The sequence below is a fragment of the Lycium ferocissimum genome, chromosome 12 (assembly GCF_029784015.1).
Source record: "Lycium ferocissimum isolate CSIRO_LF1 chromosome 12, AGI_CSIRO_Lferr_CH_V1, whole genome shotgun sequence".
NCBI lineage: Eukaryota > Viridiplantae > Streptophyta > Magnoliopsida > Solanales > Solanaceae > Lycium > Lycium ferocissimum.
The window spans coordinates 14,743,817-14,766,084 of record NC_081353.1 but is presented as its reverse complement, the minus strand read 5'-3'; the positions used below and the strand labels follow the sequence as shown (position 1 = coordinate 14,766,084).

Sequence of the window (22,268 nt, the reverse complement as noted above, 5' to 3'; positions counted from 1 at the left end):
TTGGTCATTATGGATCAAACCCTCGGTTAGCCATGCCCTCGGGATTCATGAAATCCCTTGGAACTTGTGCAATATCGGGATAATGTCGATATTGACCTTCTATACATCCCCAGTGTGTATACATAAGGCATGCTTCAAATATATAAGAATATACACGATTCGTGAGTTTGTATTTCATATGTTTAATATAATTCATTGACCGCATACTAATCTTTTTTTTTTTCATTTTTTTTGCATGAACCTCGTATACAAGTCCGAGGGACTTTTCCATTGGGCCAAGGCCCAACGAAAACGTTATTCTTCCTTCCGTCCCTTCTAGATAAAAATTTGGGCTAAGCCCATACAAAGATATATCGCGGCCCTACATTTTATAACATCATGATCATCTTTGAAAATGAGTCCATTTAGCTCACTTGTTCCTCTATTTTATCTTTTGCATTTAACTTGTATGACCAATACTTTGTTTTGCTAATTTAGATGCACCTTAGCGACATTAGTGGGTTTTAGTTTTAATAATGGGTAGTTAATGTAAGGAAAATTAACAATTAATTCCGAGTTTCATCTCTTTTATTATATTAAAATTATTTACAATACCTATAACATTTATCTTTCTTAGAATAATTGATTTATAAAGTGGCATAATTATATATTTAAGCTAAAGGGAATCATAATTCATACTTACTATCTTAAAGATTTCGAAACGTCACTAATATGTAGATAATAATGTAAGTATATTTTATAAAACATTGTTTTCAAGATTCATCCAACTAAACATATTTTATCCGAGTCTAGTTAATAAAGTTAGGAAAATAGAACGAAAATTCATCATCCTTCGCATTCTATTTATAAAAAAAGGGGGAAAGTTTAGATTAGGCAAAGCATATTTAATCAATAGAATTTTGAAGCTTCATTTACATTATTTTAACCTCTTTGCATTCACGTTTATAATAAGTCTAGACGTATATAATGTAATTTTATCTCAAGCTTAAATTGGCTAGTCTTTTCTTAACAGCTCCTAATTATGTAAAATTTATTCATATTTTGCAAGTTTCAATGGCATATTATTTCACAACTTAGCAACATTTATAAGTTGTAATTAAAACCTTTTTTAAAATTATTATATTTCCTATAAGTCTTTATTTTGGATGGCGTTATTTAAAAGCTTTAACAATATTTCTAAGTCTTAAATATTCTTTTATGCAAAATATTATATTTTCTATAAGTCTTATTTTTAAGATAACATTACTATTTTCATTTTAAGTTGGCAAAAAAAAAAAAAGATTTATAAGTCCCGTTTTAAAAGCATTTCCTTTATGCAAATTACTATATTTTTCTATAAGTTAGTTTAGACGGCATTATTATATCTCCTTTAAAACCTTAGTAATATATACAAGCTATTTTCTTAAAATTTAAGCACTATATTTAATCTTAATTAATTAAAGAGAAACCGTAGTTAACGGATCCTAGAGGATGCCTAACCCTTCCTTTAGGATAATTAGAACCTAGAATTAAAATTAACAAAACGGAGGTTTAGTTAGCTTTACCTTAGTTAATAATTAGTGCCCTAATTCACCTTAAAATCAATTAGGTGGCGACTCCTAAAATAAAGCAAAAATAGGAATCTCCAATATGTTGTACCTAATTTAGCCCGTTTAAATGGGATATGACAACTACCTCTCTCCATTTATCTCTTAAAATAACAGTTAAAAATTGTCACGACTCAAATTTGGATCTAGGCTGCGACAGGAAACCTAACAAGTCACTACATAGTAGGCGAATCCTCTAAGTTAAAGCATGCTTACAATGTTGAATAAGAGAAGAAATACTACTACTAAATTTATCTCAAATAGATATAAGTACAGAAGTGTAATATAAGAGAAAGTATAAGACAAACCATACAACCCAACAAAAAGGCTAAGTCAAGGAGCATTAAAATCTAAATACAATTGATGCGAGAGTCATAAACTAAAAATAAAGGATAAAAGAGGAAACTGCCTCCACGAATTAGTAATGACTCATCTCAACTGGATAGAACTAGCAACCGACTGAAATTTTCATATGGATCTCCGCCTTCCATACCCTGCACACACATGGTAACTGTGAGTATAAAAGATCAAGAAAGATCGTGACCTCGCTCTCTTAGCTTACCCCGGGGCAAGTGTTTAGAAATCGCCAGTAGTGCATAAGAACACCTTATATAACAATACAAGTACATATGTGATTTACAAGTTAAGCAACTAAACTAAAATCATGAATACAACTAATGAAAGTAGACATGATGCGTGAGCTGCTAAGATATATATTGCTATGGTTTCATGAGCCATTGTTCAAGCTCAAACCAACTGTAGGGCCATAAGTACACTCACCCAAGCTCAACCCGACTGTGATGCCATGAGTACATTTACTCAAGCTCTACACAAGGACATGCGTTGTGCCCAGACTCTGTATGATGTTAATAGAGTGACAATGATTGCTAAACAACTAAACATATATAACAAAGAAGTACAAACAAATGTTGAAATCTAACTAGGTGATAAAGCATGCTAAATAACTAAAAGTATCTCATTACTCTCCGGTCTACTCTAAATACTTAAAAACTAGCCAACCTAGGTCATGCTTACCCACGTATACGAATTAAGTGATTTAAATGCATAAAAACAACACATATACCATGCTTTAAAAGAAAAGCAAGCAAGTTAAAGTTTCACTTGCCCCGAAAATGATAAACTTTCCTACACTTGGATGTCCAAAGTCTCCCCAATCGATCTTTGTTTTCATCAATCTATTCAAAATCATGAACAAACAGGTTCAAATTAGGCTAAGGGTACTATTCTCATAATTTTGGGACACCTCATGTGCAAGGTCTAACCCTTCGTCAACTCGAAATCGACCCTCGAATTAACGGTTCAAACTTCCAAAATAAATTACATGGTTGTGCTACCCATAAGTTATGAGATCCAATTCTATAATCAAAATTCTATCTTAATAAACATACTCTTCAAGTCTTTTTTAATTATATAAAATTCCAATAAATTTCATATAATACATAAAAGTATGTGCTTAAAATAACAGAAATATATAAATAACCCAAATAAATGCTATATAATTTACTAGTCAAATGCATAACTGGGAGAACGAGACAAGCTATGTTTGGTCAAGCTTTTGGGAGGCCAATACTGTTTAAAAAATTTCAATATGTGACTTAGCGGGGGCTATATTACTAGTTAAATGCATAACTAGGAGAACAAAGTTTTTTAGGAAAAGGTAAGTGCTTTTGGGAGTAGCAGAGCCAGAAACTATTTTTCAGGAGCTAAAATAGTAGCTTTTTCCCAAAAGCACTTTTAAGAAAATATTTTTGAGAAAATACACTTAGGAACCGTTTGGACATGATTTGAAATCATGATATGAAATTAGTGATTTCAAATCATGATGATTTGAAGTTGAAGTTTTGTTTGGACATGCAATTTGGATTTCTTTAGATGTATCTTTTCTCATAGAGCTAAAGATCCCACAAATTGTGAAAACCATCAAAACTTTCCCAATTCTTATACAATCTTATCAAATGAGCAAATCATACTTCATGACAAAATTAATACGCTACTAGAAGAATCTTTTATAAAAAAAATACAACACCAATTGATCAAACTTTAGTTCAAAATTGAAAAATTAAACATGAGTTGTAGTGTAATTACTCTTCAATATAATCCTCCCACATGACTGGTAAAAGTAAATTTGTTATAAATATACTATCAACTTGCAAATCTTTTAATATATGATATAAATAGTTGGTAAACATGGTTGGTAAATATATCTACCAACTTAATGTATAATTTTTTTTTTTACAAAATATAAACTTAAGGGTCAAGTTTTACATTTAAAAAATTTGAAATCATGATATGAAGTTGAAGTTGAAATTTTATGCAAATTGCATAAATAAACGCTTATTTGAAATCACGATATGCATGTCCATACGCCTACTTAGAAGCACTTTTAACAAGTTCGGTCAAATAGTAATTACTGCTAAAACAAATACCTAATTAAGTTGATTAGTCAAACACTAAAATATTTTTTTCCAAAAAGAGAAAATACACGGAAATTGACCTTACCAATTGCTTCCTATAAAACCTTTCTCTACTTGTCTCTCATTTTCCCATTTTTCAAAGTTTAGTCGACTCTAGAATTCAAGACATTTCAGTTGCTGCTCATCCCTATCACCGGTATGGCCACTTTTCTGTTACTCTTTGGTTGCCTTCTATGTGCTTCACTTACAGCTAGTAATATTTTGTTTACTCATCTTCCCTCCATGAATAATTAAACAAAGTGTTGGTTTGGCTTTGTGCTAAATAATCTTTTATACCCAACCTTTCGATGTTTTAATTGAAGTCTTCAGCATTCACATCTATTTGGCATTTGCCATAGAAGGGTGTGTTCGGTATGAAAGGAAAATATTTTCTTGGAAAATGGGTATGTTTCTTACTTATTTTCTTGTTTTTGGTACGTAAGCAAAAGATATTACCCTATAAGCATTTGTATGTAATCTATGGGAGGTGGGAGCGTGGGGTGGTGGAGATGGTGCGAGGGGCAGAGCCAGGTAGGGTTAGGGGGTTCATCCGAACTCCCTTCGACGGAAAGTTACACTGTTTATACCTGGTTAAAATTATATTTTATGTATATATGGTAGATGTTGAACCCCTTCGGTTTCTTTGTATGTTTATTTCTTCATATTTTGAACCCTTTAGTGAAAATTCTGGCTCCGCCACTTGGGGGCTATGGTCTATGGGGGTGGGGGCGAAGATGAGTTGTGTTGGTCACTTGTGGAACTTGTTTTCCACATTTTTAAGGAACTTATTTTTCTAGTAAAAATGTGTTTAAAAAATTCTTACCAACCGAACATGGGAAAATTGGAAAACATTTCCGTACCGAAGACACCCTAAATCTAACTTCACAAACTCTTTTGCTCTTTCGTTTAGTTTTCATAAGGAGTCACACTAGTTTGTACTCAAGATATCTCTTTTACTTCTTTAACGGTTCAACTTTTGAACTGTTGCAAGATGTTGACATCTAGTAGCTTACAGTCATTTTTGTTGCGTTGATAGGGTTTATCAGAGTTTGAAATTTCAACCTCACCTGTTGTGTTTGTTGGTGTGAAGAAGGCATTGATGAGCTTCAATTTCATGTGTTTTGCGTCCTGTAATCTTCATAACTTGAACCAATTGCACTTCTACATTATTTCATGATATGTCTTCTTTTCTTTTTGATGTCTCCTTTTTAACAGAGTTAATCATCCATTTACAACTTGCATCTGCAACGTGTTCTGCACGCTAAGTCCACTTGACATCCAATACTTATTATCAACAAGGATAAAGTTATTTTTTCCTTAGTTTTCTCATCTAGGTCAATATAAAATCTTAAAAGAGTGATTTTTATAATGACAACATAGCAAATAGCACTGAAGTCTAAGTTGCGTGGACTCTTCACTTTCGATGCCGCACCCTTGTCAGATTCTCCAAAGATGCACTACTTTTGGAGAATCTGACACGCACCCGTTGACATTTTTGAAGAGTTCGAGCAACATAGATTAAAGTATACTGCATGAGCTAGAAATGTTTTTCTATAATGATGGTACATTAACTTCATCAAAAAATAAAAAATAAAAAATGATGGTACGTTACCTCAATGAATAATCTGTCCTTGGTGTCATCTTATGGCAATATGATCGGCCTGCAACAGTTACTTATGTGATCGTTGGTAATTGTTCCTCACTTGCTTAATCAATATTATGTCATCTCGGGCACTAGAGCAATACGTAGCGTGGGTCTTAACAGAGTTCTTTTTTGATATTCCCTCAAGGTACTTTGCCTGAGAACTCACTTAGGTCAATTTGGTTTCATTGGGGAGGCCTATCTTCACAAGTCATAGGCTGCTGCAATGGATTAAACTTGCCATGTCACATCGTGCTGTCTCTGGCCATTTTCCGTTTGTGGCAAAGCATTGATCAGAGAAGCGAGTACATCCATCATTCAGTGCTCTGATTAGTATTTGGACTAACAGCTGCAATACCTTCTTCGGTCTTCTGGGAGAATCCCCTCTGGTTATTGTGGTTTGACACAATGCTCAACCTGATTGGTAGACGTCGATGTTTTTCTGCTGAACTACATTCATCAATTGTGTTCTTGTCCATAGATTCTTCAGCAATCTTGCGATGGCACCGATCAATGACTACCAGTAAAAGAGTCCAAGACAGAAGCAAGAAGAAGCGCGTGCATGACCTTGAAATAGTTACAGAGAAGCACAAAATACTCTCCAAGGTCCTATTAATATTTGAAGTTCTCAAACAGGAGCCTCAACAAGTCATATCGATTAGGGAACTTGATCACTATAGAAGGCAAATAAACCTCCCCAAACCCCATAAAATCTCAGCCTTTCTACGGAAGTCCCCCAAGCTTTTTGAACTGTACAAGGATGATAGAGGGATTTTGTGGTGTGGTATGACAAAGGAGGCTGAAGATTTAGTCCAAGAAGAGGAGGCTATTATTAAACAGCAAAGTGATAAAGCTGGAGAGCTTGTGACTAGGATGCTGATGATGTCTGTAGACAAGCGCCTTGCCTTAGATAAGATTGTTCATTTCAGAAGAGATTTGGGTTTGCCAATGGATTTTAGGAACCATTGGGTACGAAGGTTTCCTAATCATTTTAGAGTTGTTCAGCCATTTAAGCCTTATGATGAAAGTGAATACCTAGAACTTGTGAATTGGAAATCGAGTTGGGCTATGACAGAGTTAGAAAGACAGGCGCTGGGGGTTATGCAGGCCCCAGATGATCACGTAGCTGGTCCTCTTTCCTTGTCTTTCCCCATGAAATTCCCACCTGATTATAAACAAGTGTTGTCCAGATATAAGGGGAAGATAGAAGATTTTCAGAAGCGGGAATACTTGTCACCTTATGCAGATGCCAGGGAATTAAAGGCTGGAACACTGGAGTTCAATAAGAGGGCAGTTGCAGTGATGCACGAGCTGCTGAGTTTTACAATTGGGAAGAGGTTGGTGACAGATTACTTGACACATTTTAGGAAGGAGTTTGTAATGCCTCAGAAGCTGATGAGGCTGTTGCTTAAACATTTTGGAATCTTTTATGTTTCAGAAAGGGGTAAGAGGTTTCATGTATTTCTCAGCAGTGCTTATGAAGGTTCTGAGTTGATCGAGAAACACCCTCTGATTGTTTGGAGGGAAAAGGTTCTAAGCTTTGTTGGTTACAGAAAGAAGAAGGAAAGAATGGATACTCTTAAAGATTTTCAGGAATTTGAGGATGATGATTTGTTTGAGAATGAGTCAGAAGATGAAAGTGTTCAAGTGGAAAATGACAAGCAAACTATGTGTAGTTTGGAGGGAGATTTTCTGGAAACCGAATCCGAGATGGAGATAGACGAAGTTTGTAGTGCATACAGGGAATGAAGAGTTAGCAATGCATACTAGCATGAAGAATCTTGAGGTCAGGAATCTTCTTTCATTGCATACTTAGTCACAATTTGATCCTAATTGACATGTATTTATCTGCACATTCACTGGTTGCATAGCTTGTTAAATGCTTTAGTTTCTTTTGAGCCGAGGGTCTATCGGAAACAGTCTTTCTAGCTTACAGAGGTAGGGGTAAGGTCTGCGTACATCCTACCCTCCCCAGACCTTACTTGTGGGATTACACTGGGTATGTTGTTGTTGGGTGAGGGGACCAGGAACTATCATTTGTATGAAAACTTAAAACAGCAAGTTGGAGCCAAAAGTGTCCAAGTAAATGCATTGTTACCTTTCTCAAACAAAAAAAGTTCCAGATATAGTTACAAAGGAAAGAATCAATCACATAATGAGATATAATAATGTCTCTTGAGCTGAAAAACAGTAGCTATTTTATTTGAAATGCTGTATCCCCGACAACCGAGGGTCTATCAGAAACAACCTCTCTACTCCACAAGGTAGGGGTAAGGTCGGTGTTCTTCCTACCCTCCCCCAACCCCACCTGTGGGATTACACTGGGTATGTTGTTCTTGTTGTTGTACTGTATCCCGGACGTGACTTTTGGCAGGCTAGGGAATTCCTGAGCATATTTGCAGATATGGTGGAAGCTTGTTGTTTAGCTATACTGATCATCTACTTTATCTTTCTGTTACAAGAAGTCCACCAATTTCACATTTCTTCTGAACATTGTGAGTCCTTGGTGCTTTCATAACAGTCAAGTGTCTACTTGAAATTTGGTCGTCTTTACACGAACTCATAGCCAGGCAAACATTAGAAGCTCGTTTCTGGACTTTAGTCTATTTTAATTTCTTCTTTGCAAATACCACATTTTAAACTACTTCATTACTTGAAAATAATTGAAGTAATTACAATGACAAGAACAACTACACTCCAATGTTAAGACTAATTGAGTTTGGATATAAATCCTTTGTATCCATTCCGCTCTATATGGGTCCATTTCATTCAAATACTCGATAAACTTGTCAGTTTGGGTTCTATAAAACTAGAGGTCCGCTAACTCTCACACTTATCCCCATGTTGATATACAAATCTGTTACCTAATAAAAAGATTTTGACAATTCTAATGTAAGTATACCAACGATGAAGCCGTTACGCGTCTTTTTACTCAATTGTCTTGTGTTCTTAGTTAAATACGCATGGATTCCAAGAGATTATAGGTCTCTTAATACAATAATCACCATTGATGTGATTCAAGGGGTATTTTGTCCTATTTTAAGCATGCACTTGAATTAAGTACATTAGGATTCATCAATCGTTATTTATTTTTAGTTATTCGTTAAAAATGAAATTAGAAAAGCCTCCAGGGGCACTACTAGATTTCTGATGCCAAAGCATAAACAAATTAAGCGATGTCTAATAATAGTGCAAAATCAACATTGGCCAATATATTCTTTACGTTTAGACATATATACCCTATGTCAGATGAAAAATATAATTTTGATAATATGCTAACGTAACAGAACGGATATGTCTTCTTCACCTAGGATAAGGAGGTAAGATTTTTTTTCCTTTGATAAGAAGGTTAATACGATAAGGAGGGAAGATCTTACCCTATAATTATATATCTGTTATTAATATGCTTTAGTGGTTAGGCAATATAACGTACAAATATGCCTAACTGCTGCCACACCCAAGACGTCTTTTAAGAACATAACGGTCTCCACTACTCCGATTGACCATGTTAAGTCTCCGATTGATTCAGATAATTTTGTGCTAGAAATGAATTTTACAGAGGAAAAAAATTCATTGTGAGTTGAGCAACCTAATGCAAGGAGCACTTAATAAAAGACGGAACCTACTCCCCCTCTGACCTCTGTCTCTTGAGCGATCCTGGCCTGATTGTCTTGGCAATCCCAACAGTTTCTCACCCTACTGCTGCCTGCTGGGGATCTTAACCCACTCTAGCTCTTGCATTCCCCTTTCCATGTAATCCTACCCATCAGGTTTTCATTGTATTTTTTTTTGGTCAACCAACTACTTCACAGAGTAATGTTGCTTGTATATTCCTTTCAATGATGAAGGTGTCTGTCTTGATTCATTTTCTAGCTCCTCTGGGTTAAGTCTTTTGAACGATCCACAGTAGTAGAGATTTGATGTGCCCTTGTTAAGTTTAATTTAAAAGTTCTTTTTTTTTTTTTTTTTGTGGATGGAATTGATTCTATGCATGAACCGTTTATAATTTACTTATGATGATTTCAATCTTCTTTTATTTTGCAAAATCTGGTCTATTCATATGCAGTTTAAGGTATAACATAGAGTTTAACACCAAAGAAGAAAGTTTTCTTGCCCCTATTTTGTTTGTTCACCAAGATGACTACCATACTGGTTTCATACAAATGCGCTGAATCTAATAGTTGTAATAGTTGCTCATATTGTCGTGCATTATCCACCGATGACCCTAGAACTGTTTACCCAAGTCTTTCTATAGTCATGGCTACAGTTTATCTGGTAGCAGATTTCTCACAACAGGATATTTAACAGTTTCAAAAAAAAAAAAAAAAAAAAAAAAAAGAAGAAAGTCTCGGAACAGGTTTGATTAGGTGTTCGATTACCTTTGGATTTGGAAAATGTATCATTATTGCACTCCAGGGTGTAGCCTAGTGTTCATAAGGAATAGAGAACCCCATTATTTTAAACAAAAAATGCATGTCTACTGCAGCCAATTGAATATGAGCTGATTTCAAAGTATTGTTATTGAATTATGTGAACTGCTTCTTCTAAAAGTTTAAACTATTTTTTTTAATTGAATACCACTAAGCAGTGTGCTTAGTGGCGAATTTTATAAATATCAAAGTTACAAATAATATGTCATTTACAAAATGGAAAAGGGTAAATCATGTAAAAGTAGAAGAACCTAGTATCTACTTTAAGCCTAATAAAGTGCCTAAAGAAGACACTCTTCCAGTGTGAAGAGTCTGTTGGATTCATGGAAGCACCAAAGGATGGGTAAATCTCAAATGTTAGTTTGGAGAACAAGACTGAATATTTGGAGTGTAAGTTCAGTGGCGTGACGCATGCGGCTGACGTGGAAGTAAGGCTTGACTCACATGTCATCCAAAAGAAAGGAAGTTTCACGTATCTTGAGTCTAATATTCAAGGTAAAGAGACATTGGGTAAAGAGGGAGCCAAAAAAGGATCTTTTGTGTATAATCCTATGGAGAAATTGACGATGATGTCACACATCGTATTGGTGCAGGGTGGATAAAATGGAGGCTAACATTCGGAGTCGTGTGTGATAAGAAGGTGCCACCAAAACTTAAAGGAAAGTTCTACAGAGTGGTGGTTAGACCAACTATGTTGTATGGTGCAGAGTGTTGGCCAGTAAAGAACTCTCACGTTCAGAAGATGAAAGTTGCGGGGCATACTAGGAGAGATAGGATTCAAAATGTAGATATTCGGGACAAGGTGGTAGTGGCCTCGATGGAGGACAAGATGCGGAAAGCAAGCCTTAGATGGTTCGGGCATGTGAAAAGGAGATGCGCGGATGCCCCCAGTGTGGGGGTGTGAGAGTTGGCTATGGATGGCTTCAGGAGAGGTAGAGGTGGGCCGAAGAAGTATTGGGGAGAAGTGATTAGGCATATGGCGTAGTTACAGCTTACCGAGGACATGACTTTAGATAGGAGGTGATGGAGGACGCGGATTAGGGAGAAGGTTAGTAGATAGTAGAGCGTGTCTCGTGTGTCCTGCCATACTAGTAGGCGTAGTATTACCTTTGTAGTTTCTTGTCCTTCGATTTCTTGTTACTATATGCTATCTCTGGTACTTCGATTATCGTATTAGTTTGCTGCAATTAATGTTACTTTTCTGCATAGTGCTTATCTATACTATTTTACCATGGCTTCTTTACTTTCTTCAATCCTTGTCTAAGCTTTTTTTCATGCCTTATCTTGAGCCGAGGGTCTTTCGGAAACAGCCTCCCTACATCCCGAGTTTGGGGTAAGGTGTTTCCAGAACCCAGTTGTGGGATTACACTGGATATGTTGTTGTAGTTTGGAGAACAGTTCCTCTTTGTGTGTTCTAGACAATATGGTTGGGAAGGAACAGGATTTTCTTTGAAGAAAAAAGGAAGCACGTGTCCAGGATTAAAATTAGATGCTTATTAAATTTGTATTTTCGGTTTAAAAGACAAGTTATGGAAAATATGGAGCAATATATGGATTTCCTAGAGGAGATAGGAGGTTTGTAGCTGTCCTGTTATGGCAGGGGCTGTTTCTGTTGTATTTCTATACCATCTTGGTACCTTTAAATAAAATTTACCTTATCAAAAAAAAAAAAAAAAAAAAAAGAAAAAAAAGTGCCTAAAGAAGACCTATTACAAAGATTGACTAGCACGAGTAGTCTACTGGAATTAACAATCAGCAAGCTTGGACCAATATATCCAGTTGCCATGGCTAGAAACCACATAAAAGCCATCCTCAAGTCTCTCAGCAGATGCCATAGTTTCAATGCTAAAATGAGTATCCTTCCTCAATGAACAACTGGATCATCTTCCTCCAAGCTAAGCTCTCATTGCCATATTTATTCTTGATCAACTATACCTTGACAATATTGATAGTTCCTCTTTGCTTAATGATCCATAAAACTTCAGTCTTTCTTGCCTAAATATTGAATGGAATAGCAGCAACCACATGCAATCAACAGCTCCAGGAGCAGCTGACCCTAGCCTGCTCAATGATAGAAGCTCCGAGTCCTCAAGGCAGATTGGCCAGAAGTTGTTACCGAGTCTCCTCAAGTTGTTTGTGCTAAGCGTCTCCTCTTCCTAGTTTTAATTCGAATTGGGGGCTGAATTTTGTCTAGATTGAGAATTGTTCTGCCCCTAACAGGAAGATCATGAAAGGATGGAAATGAGACTTCACCTGCAAAATCAAAAGCTACGTTAGAGATAAAATCTCTGAGCGTGTTGCCTTCTCTCAATGTGCACAAAGGTCACATGACAATGATCTTTCAGCTGCAATATAGCAGTTGACCTCTGTGACAACACTCCATGGAACCTCCCAAATCCCATCGAATATCTTCTTCATCACCAAAGATTCAGTCTCCAATATAACAAGCTGTATATGATTCCTTATGGGGTAAGAAACAAGCTGTATATGATTGATAAAACAGTAATTCACAGCCTCTTTAATAGTAACAGCTTCAGCCACCATATTGGCTGTCTCCTGAATTTCCGTTGCCTTTGCAAATACCATATCCCTATCACTATTACGAATGCAAAAGCCAGCTGGATTGTCCTAGGATTGCCTTGACTTGCCCCATCTGTATTACATATAAATCATTCCCAAGCAGGCAGTAACCAACTGATACTTTTGCATACAGTAGTAGGCCTATAATCTTCAAAGAAATGCACCATTTCTGGCCAGTGAGAAGGTATATCTGGAATCCAAGAGTGCTTGGTTCTAGCGTAGTAAAGGTGGTTGTTAATCTCATGGATCATCCTCTTACAAGACGCTGTTCCATCTTACTTCCTAGTGTTCCTTATATCCCACAAAATGATTGAGGGGGCAGCTTGAAATAATGATTTCAATTTGGCACCACATGGAGAATTCCAACACAATCTAACTGCCTGATGTATCTGTATTAAATTTCCATTAATACCAGCTGGAAGCTGCTAAACAAAAATATTTTCCACTCTAGAAGCAACAGGGCTAGTAAGAAATAATGTGTCATTGTTTCTTGATGAGGATCTGTGCAACATCAACACCTAGATGGAATTAAATAGACCATTCTAGCAATCACATTATCAGTAGGCTGTTGCAAGCTACTATTTTTTGATTGCTTTCTTTACATATATAAAATAAACCAGTAGGACCATCCTATTGGTATATTAAATTAAAAAAAATATTCATCAGTAGGCAATTTGAAATATATTTATTTATTTTTATGTCTCCAATATGCCCATCATGTCAAGGCTGATACCTTTTTTCCCCCTCTGGACCTATAACTTGAAATATTTTGTTATTGCGTGATGGTGAGGCTCAAGCCCAAGATCTCTAATTTCTCTAGTATCATGTAAAATTGTGTGGATTATCTCATCCTAAAGCTAAGCTACACTTCTATTTATGTTTTTTAGGTCTTCAAGATGTTTTCATCATGGACATGATGAAGCTGAGTGTTGTGGAGTTATAAAGGTGGCTCATATGGAATCACAACTCCAGGAGAACACAAGCTGATCGATAAATCTTTGACAAGATGAAATAGACACACAGCCTTAGAACAGTGCTGAATGAAAGATGTGGCACAGTGGAGTCAGTGCAGTTGCAGAGGCGCGAATAAGGAAATGAATGGGGCACAATCTCTAATTTTAGTTGTAGAGGAGCAATCGACCATGCAAATATCCCCAATGCAACCTACACTTCCTATTTGCCAATATGTGAAGTTCTTCTGTCAACATGGATTATTTGCAGAAATACGGACTCAAGAGCATGTATATAATGAAACGGATAATAATTTTGCCAATGTTTAAGTTCCTAATACAGATAGCCAAGGTGCAATACTTGATTTTCTTACAGTTTTTTTTTTTTTTCCTTTCTGGTTAAGTGATGGATAAAGAGGATCAAGACTTCAGTGCCTGTTCAAATATAACGTGCACAAGTCTGATCTTTTTAAGAGCTATGCAGCCCTCTAATCGCTCCTTTACTAGACAGCAATAGGGGTTGGACTTGACCTTAGACAAAAGGAGATCTTTTTTAACACAAGGATGATTTTCCTGAAAAACTTTTATGATACCAATTATTTGGTCTTTTTTTTGGTACATAATTATGTGGTCAATTACATGCCTATGTAGCCGATTGTCAAATGAAAAAAGGAAAGCGTGAAGTTGTGTGCTCGTGTTCTATTCCCACCAATCCCAAATTGTACATACTTCTATTTTCCTCAACGAGAGTAAAACTCTCCTTTTCTAGTCTATTCCTACAGTTGGTAGGTTGAATAAAAATATACAAGTATAAAAGTTAACAAATAATTGTTCACGTACATTGAAGGATTAACTACAAAAGAATAGAAACGAAGGAACTGAAGTTGATACATGCTATCTCCTATTTAAACTAAGATCTTGGAAGAACCAATAAGCTTGAGTGGCACTTTCTTTATTGAATGTAGCACTTGAAGTACTGCTCATAGCAGCTGGGCTACCATCACCACACTCTTCTCCTCTTCCTAACTTGGCTGACGTAGAAAAACTCATCTCCTGTTCTTTATGATGCCTGTGGCTTTTCAACCTCTTTGTACCATTGCTAGGTCCAATACTTAGTGTTAGCTCCACATCTGTTTCCTCATCACATCTATGAATATTTCTCATCTTGCTACTTTTCTCATGCTCAAAACTAGCACAATTAATATTACTAGTTGAAGTTCTTTGATCAGCTGGCATTTCAATATTCAATCCTCCAATTGGTGTTAATATTTTTGAGTTGTCACCTGAGCAACTACCACTTCTTTCCCTTTGTTGATCATTTGTTAAACCATAAAGATTAATATTGTGAAACCCTATTTCTCTTCTAGGCTGTTGCCAAGTAGGCAAGGTTTGAGGGGTGTTGTTGATCATAGACTTGTGTGATAATCTTGGATCCTCTATGTTTGACTTCTCATTCTTCAGCTCCAGCATCAGTTTCCTTTGAAGATTGTATACTCTGTGAAGCTCTTTTACCTGTTGTTTTTGTCGGAGTTTAAGTTTTATGCATTGATGGTGTAAAATATAATCACAAAATCATACTATTTAAAAGACAATTGCCAGTATCTTCCTATAATAAACATTAAATGGTAACCTAAAAATATAAAACATGCTATAACCAGTTGAATTACAGTGATGGTGTAAACATTCTCTATACTCTTTGTATATATAATATAAATCCATTTGTTTCTACTTGGGTCAACATTATTCGGAGAAAGAGGACTTTCCTCCTCTTCTTTTTTCCTGTAGATCCATGCGCAGTTAAATTAATTATAAAAATGTGAAATTAAATAGGGTGTCATTGACTAGGAAAATTGTGAACTATGTGATTTTGATCTGTGACAAATGTGACTGGAGGACAATACAATACTCCAACCACTTTTTATCTCCTTAATCTTAGGGGTACAAACTGGCCAAATTAATTAGCAGGTGGTCTTTATTAATGAACGATTATAAAAAGAAGTGCGTCAATTTGAATAAATACTCCATTTATTTAATTTTTATTTGGTACAATTTCCTTATTAGTCCATTCCAAAGAATGAAACTTTTCTATATTTTCTGATGAGAAACTTTTATTAACAATACAAATATTATGCATGTTTGATCTCAAGCTTCAAAAGTTTTGTAGCCACAAAAATGTTATGACTTGTTTAACTTCACAAATCTAAAATTCTTTCGTCTTTTTTTTTTCCTTAAACGTCTGAGGCAAATTAAGCTATATCAAATAAAATGAAACATAGGGAGTATAATTTCTCCATCTCGCTTATTTCTAGGGTAACTGATCCGAATAGCTATTGGATCATTAATCGCTCAAATTCCGCAAACTACTTACCTTGATAAGACAAAACCTTTGAAAGAAATTATTTTGGATAATTACTCCAAAACTACGAAGTGTTATTAGTGTCTCTAGGTGTTGCACTAATAACATAGATCATACAGCAATTTCTGCTGGAATCCCCTTAGTTATATACTCCCTCCTCCATTCCCTTTTACTTGTTTAATTTGTATTTTGTACTCCCTCAAGAAAATATTAACTAAGTATTCATTTTCTAAGTTATATTTAATAATAGTACTTTAGAAATCTAAATTTGACAATAAGTACTCCAATTAATTTGAGAAATGGTTACTTAGAGTGCGTTTGGTATGTTTTCCAATTTTCCCATGTTTGGTTGGTCAAAATATTCTGGAAAACATTTTCTTTAGGAAAACAAGTTTCTTCAAAATGAGGAAAATGACCTCCCTAATAGAAGTAGGGAAAACAAGTTCAACAAGTAACATTGCAAGTACATTGTCTTCTCCCCACCCACCCAACACCCCTAATCCACCGCCCCTCGACCTTCCCACACCCCGCCACCCCCACTCCCCACCCCATACATCACCCCCCCCCCACCACCCAAACTACACCCCACCCCACCCCTACACCCCCACTACCCCACCCCACCACCCCACTAGCTTCCTCCCCACCCCCTATGACTACCTACCCTCAACCCCTACTCTAACCTCCTACCACCACCCCCAATCTCTCTAACTTTGCAAAACTAGGCACTTTGTGAAAGTAATAACTTTCAAAAATAGCAACTTTACAGAAGTAATCACTTTACAAAAGTAGCCGCTTTTTAAAAATATTCCTTGCGAAAAGTAGCTACTTTTCAGAAATAGTGGTTTTGCAAAAGTAGTCACTTAAGAAAATAGTCACTTTGTAAAAGTAGTCACTTTTAGAAAATAACCACTTTGTGAAAGTAGATACTTTTTAAAAATAGTCATTTTTTTAAAGTAGCCAATTTTCATAAATAGTCATTTTGTGAAGTAGTTACTTTTAAAAACTAACTACTTTGCAAAAGTAGCTATTTTTTAAAATAGTCTCTTTGTGAAAGTTTTAAAATAACCATTTTTGCAATGTTCGCTTTCTAAGATTGTGGCCACTTCTGTAAAGTAACCATTTTTTTAGAAGTGACACAAAAATGGCTACTTTTGTAAAATGGCCATTTTTTGAAAAATGACAAAAAAAAAAGTTGCTAATTTTGCATTTTCGTTCGTTTTGCAAGAAATATATTTTTGCAAAAATAGCCATTTTTATGTCACTTTTCAAAAATGACTAATTTACAAAAATAGTCATTTTTGTGTCACTTTTAAAAAGTGGCTAGTTTACAAACATAGTCACTTTTCTAGGTTGTCTTCAATGTGAAAAGTAGTCATTTTTGGTTGTCTTAGAAAAAGGTCCCTTGCAAAGGTATGCACATATTTGGTTATCTTATAAAAATAGCCGCTTTGCGAAAGTAACATCTTTTTCAAAATGTGGGGTGGGAATTGCCATGAGGGGGGGGGGTGGAGGATGTAGTGAGTTGGGCGATTGAAGGTGCGTGTGGTTAGGGGTTCGATTGGTATTTCCATCAAGCCAAACACTAGAAAATGTTTTCCATATCCAACCAAACACAAGAAAATAAGTAGGAATACCACTTGTTTTCCAAGAAATCATTTTCCATTATACCAAACACACCCTTAGTAACAAAGGAAATTAAAAAAAACAAAAAAAAAACTCTCTCAATATGCTAAAAGTTGACAAGTAAAATGAAAAATTTATCTTTAGCATACTTGACAAGGGAATGTAGGAAATACATCGGTTAAATCAATTCAATCAGAACTAACTATAGTATGATAGATATCGTACCTGCTGCTTGAAAATGTCCTCATGCATGAGCATTGTCTTCTTGATGGACTCTGTACAACTCTTCAATTCAAGAATCCTATCCATTGAATACCCAATTTTGTATAAAAGTATCACCAAGTTATACACTTGTTTTACTGCGAAATAGTAGTTTGGGGAACTAGCTATTGGATTTTTGGCATATAAGTGTTTTGTTCCCATTCCTGCAATATTGAAATAAAGAGACGCATGTCTAAGAGTTTTGTTTCAAGAGGGTATTTCGGGGATTACAAATGATACTAGAGATAAAATAATAAAATATTTAATCACATAAAAATGTTTATAAGCTAAAAACTGGTGTGACCAGCGAATGGCTTATGAACACCTTTTGGTATTTACTAAACGCGTAATAAGTCCAGAAGTGACGCTGACCATCTTATAAGATTATCTATCGAGTCGGAACTTATTTGTAGAAATGACAGGTATGGTTTCAAACTAAACTTCTTTGTAGATTAAGACATGGATAATAATAATCTATGGGAACTCAATCATAAAGACTCTAATGTGGAGAGCAATAGGGGAATGTAAGACTTATAATCAGTGAGTCCAAAATAAACGGAATCTTATATTTTAAAATTTTGTTCATTATAGTTTGATTCGGTACAAAATCTACATAAACTCCCTATGAAGCGATGAGACAATTTAGGACCAATTATAGTATATTGCTGGATCATTAGACCTATCTAATAAGAAAAAGTATGTAGTACAGTAGTTTTATCGCAATACTCCATTGGGACGAATATTGCTCCATCATTGTCACTTCTTATTTCTAATAATCAATTATATTAATGCACATTGTATACTTCCACTTCGACAATATTAAACAAAGTTCCTTATCTTTGAAATTTATAGCATATCAAGTGTTTCGATCACTATTGTTCAAAGATAAATTACGGTATATAGTAAACAATATGTGTGTTCGAAAGGACAAGTCAAAAATTGCTGCAAGAATCTCATCGAAAGGAACTCCAATTGGATGAAATTAATGGAATATAATTAATCATCTTCATTCTAGTGCTTAGATGTCTTTTCTAATATACTTGTTTGATTTTGGTATACCCACTTGGTGTCCAACACTGCTTTGGAGCTCGATTAATTCAAAATTATGTGAGAAAATTTTAATTTGGAGGTAAAGAACTATCTATACTACAAGAGACTTTATTCTCACGACTTGAAAATTAAATCTTTGACTAAGAATGAGAGATACTATTAAATCTTTGACTAAGAATGAGAAATACTTATCACCCCATAAATACTTATCACCCCATCACTACTTTAGATGGTTTTTCGTTAATTTTTTTTTCTCTTTGCCCTTAATTGGCATCAATCACGTAATAAATTTGATATACACTAGCCTCCCCAAAGTCAAAATTACGGCATTGGATAAAACTTGTGTATGACGCAAAAGATGCCAAAAAGTATATCAAAAAGTAAAACACCATTTAAATTAATGCAGTGAATAATAACACAGAAACGTACATACATACACTGTGCCATTCCATCCAAAAGCTAAAATTATATTCTAGTTTTTCATTATTCTTTTTCTTTTATGCAACAATTTCATCAATATAGGTTAAAAGATTTTGAAGCATTTTATCTTCATATAGTTCTACAACTTGAAATGCAAGATAATATCGATCTATTTCAAAATATTACTTCAAATTTATCTACATAAGTACTTGTCCCCATGCATATAAAAACCATGGCCTCAACTAGCTCCCTTTGTTGGCTTTATCAAACAGAATTAGAGATTGAAAATGCTCAACACACCGAAAATAAATTCACCAGATTTTACCTAACAGAAAAAAGAAAATTAGGTAGTAGAAAAAAAAGCCTCAACACTTCCCACGAAAAGTTAAAAAAAAAAAAAAAAGAAAAAAAAAAAGCAAGATTCATGAGATATGGGGAAACAACAAACAAAAATGTAGAAATGATTGAGCTTATACCCCAAAGAAGAGACAAAGATTCTTAGTGAAAGACAAAAAAGAAACAATTTTTCATATTAAGTTCAAACTAATATATATTAATTATCATCTACTCCAGGCATTCTCGAGAAATCACATTAAAAATAAAAAATTTAAAATAGAGGAATTGTTACCTGAAATTTGAAGTGATGGGCTCCAAAGAATTCTGTCATTGAATGATGTTTTCTGTTCTCAATTTGTATCATGTACAACTGATCTGCAGCTATGAAGAAACCTTAATTCTTTCTCTAAGGCTAATTAAAGGCAAATATTTTTCGGGTGAGAAGAGAAGAAAACAAAGAATGGAACAGATAATCACCAGTTCACCATCTTAATTAGAATATGATCTTGACACCTTTTTCTTGGAGAAACAACAAAGCAATCTTCCACTAATTAATTACAAAAAAACGTTTAATAATTCATCTTGACAGCCTGTACTGTGTATCTGCATGTGTGTGATTATGTGTGTGAGAGAGAGAGCCAGAGTAGAAAATGTTGCACTCTTTAATTAATGTACAAAAATTGTGGGAAGATTAATATATTATGGAAAGGACTAAAGGTTCTGAGATTAGAAGTGGATCAATAATGAATTCTGCTCATGCAGAGGCAGAATTTGGATTTAAAGTTGAGTTCGGAATTCTAGTTTAAATTAATAACTTATATACATCGAATGAACCTCTTATGACAAATATAGAATTTGGATCAAAACTACTAAGTTAGGCTGAACTCGTAACCAAAAGCCTCTCGCCCCGATCGATGCTATTAAATTTATTGCTTTTGGCTAGAATTATATAAATATATATAAACAAAATTAAATTGTATATATGCAAGACGAGTTGAGCTCATTTTGAATTTACTGACTCTAAATCATTAATTTATCTCTGTCTGAGATTTCATTGGTGAGCAAATATCATTTTGTAGCGTGAGTGTTATATTTTTAAGCAATAAAGGAAATTTAACATTTGGACTAAGGGTGTCAATGGTTCAGTTCGGCCGGTTATTTTTTTAAAAAAAAATTATATCATACTATTTTTGCAGTTACTTTATTGTGTATAAAATTACATTTTTTGAAATCGTCTCAATCATCTCAGCTTTTCTTCGGTAGTGATTCGGTTTGGTTAATTTTTTTTTTTTAAAGCGTCACTTAGGAATTGTCCTGTTAGGATGTCTCATTTGTTGTATAAAATAATAATAAGAAGTTTTAATATAATACATGAAATACAGACATAGATTAATATATTTTTGTCGAGTACAATTTTTACTACAAGAGTTTATATATATGCAATTGAGCTCAAGTATGATTTTGATTTTCAGGGTTGAAGTTGCAATAGCGCAAGTTGTTCACTACCAACACACTTTATATAAAAAACAAAATTGTTACTATATCTTAGAACAATTATTGATTTTTTATTCAAAATTTTGAAATTCAAAAGACCTAAAATCTCAATAAATAACATGTACCATCACTATTATTACAAAAAACAAAACATATATAGACTTAATATCTCACAAAATATAGTCAAACCTCTCTTAACGACATCGTTTTGTCTGGATATTTTTTAATAGTCATAACAAAATATTGTTATTGATAACATATATTATAATATCACATGAAAAATCAAGTCTAAAAAGAATTGGCCATTATATAAAAATATTATTATAAATGATGGCTGTTATGGAAAGATTTGATTATATCACAAAGAAATGTGAAAGAAAAAAGGAAAAAAAACATATAGGGCTTGTTACTAAAAAAGGTATCCGAACCAATTTAGTTTTAATGATAGTAGAGCAAATCGGAATGTTACTCATAGCCCTTTCCATCATTTCAAAACTATATATATATATATATATATACAAATTTCTTTTATAATATTGAAAGTTCACCCTAATTATTTGGTACAATTATAAATGTATATTAAAACCTACAATGTTATTTTGGAAAAACTTAATAATCAATGATCGGTTGTCAAAGAACCACCCCCAAATCTGAACACAATTTTTAATGTTCATTTCAAAAACTTCAAAACAGAAGACGACAACATAAGGAGACTTTTTAATTCAATCGGTTAAACATGATCTTTTCTTGAAGAAGGTTTTCTCTTAATAGTGTTTTTTTTTTTTTTAAACAGAGCAAGCATGGCCAAATGACATTTCAGTCTCAAATCTCAATGTCCAGAATTGATTTGATTGGACTATGTCCTAATTAAAAAATGTGTAGTAATAAGGAATGGACCCCACTGTAGAATCAGATGAATAAAGAATGGTCTAAGGTTAGAAACAGAGTGATGTAGACATAATCCAACGTTGGACTGTTAACAAGATATTCCAGACAGCTCTTTCTTAGGACATGATGGGTACACGTACATTTTGTACAAATCTCCTACCTATTGGGAATATAGATT

General features: G+C 34.5%; 2 protein-coding genes across 2 annotated transcripts; one reads left to right on the top strand and one right to left on the bottom strand.

The window, feature by feature from the left end:
* Positions 1-4,072: 4,072 nt before the first annotated feature.
* Positions 4,073-14,008, top strand: LOC132039681 (protein WHAT'S THIS FACTOR 1 homolog, chloroplastic). Its single transcript, XM_059430181.1, has 3 exons — positions 4,073-4,217; positions 5,851-7,488; positions 13,600-14,008. Exon 2 carries the CDS (start codon positions 6,111-6,113, stop codon positions 7,449-7,451), a length of 1,341 nt encoding a protein of 446 aa, XP_059286164.1. The 5' UTR covers positions 4,073-4,217; positions 5,851-6,110; the 3' UTR covers positions 7,452-7,488; positions 13,600-14,008.
* A 444-nt stretch (positions 14,009-14,452) lies between these two features.
* Positions 14,453-20,340, bottom strand: LOC132039682 (uncharacterized). The gene is made up of 3 exons (XM_059430182.1): positions 20,001-20,340; positions 17,867-18,066; positions 14,453-15,174 (listed from the first exon to the last, which is right to left on the bottom strand). The coding sequence occupies exons 2-3, from the start codon at positions 18,062-18,064 to the stop codon at positions 14,557-14,559; spliced, it is 816 nt and encodes a 271-aa protein (XP_059286165.1). The 5' UTR covers positions 18,065-18,066; positions 20,001-20,340; the 3' UTR covers positions 14,453-14,556.
* Between the last annotated feature and the right edge of the window lie 1,928 nt (positions 20,341-22,268).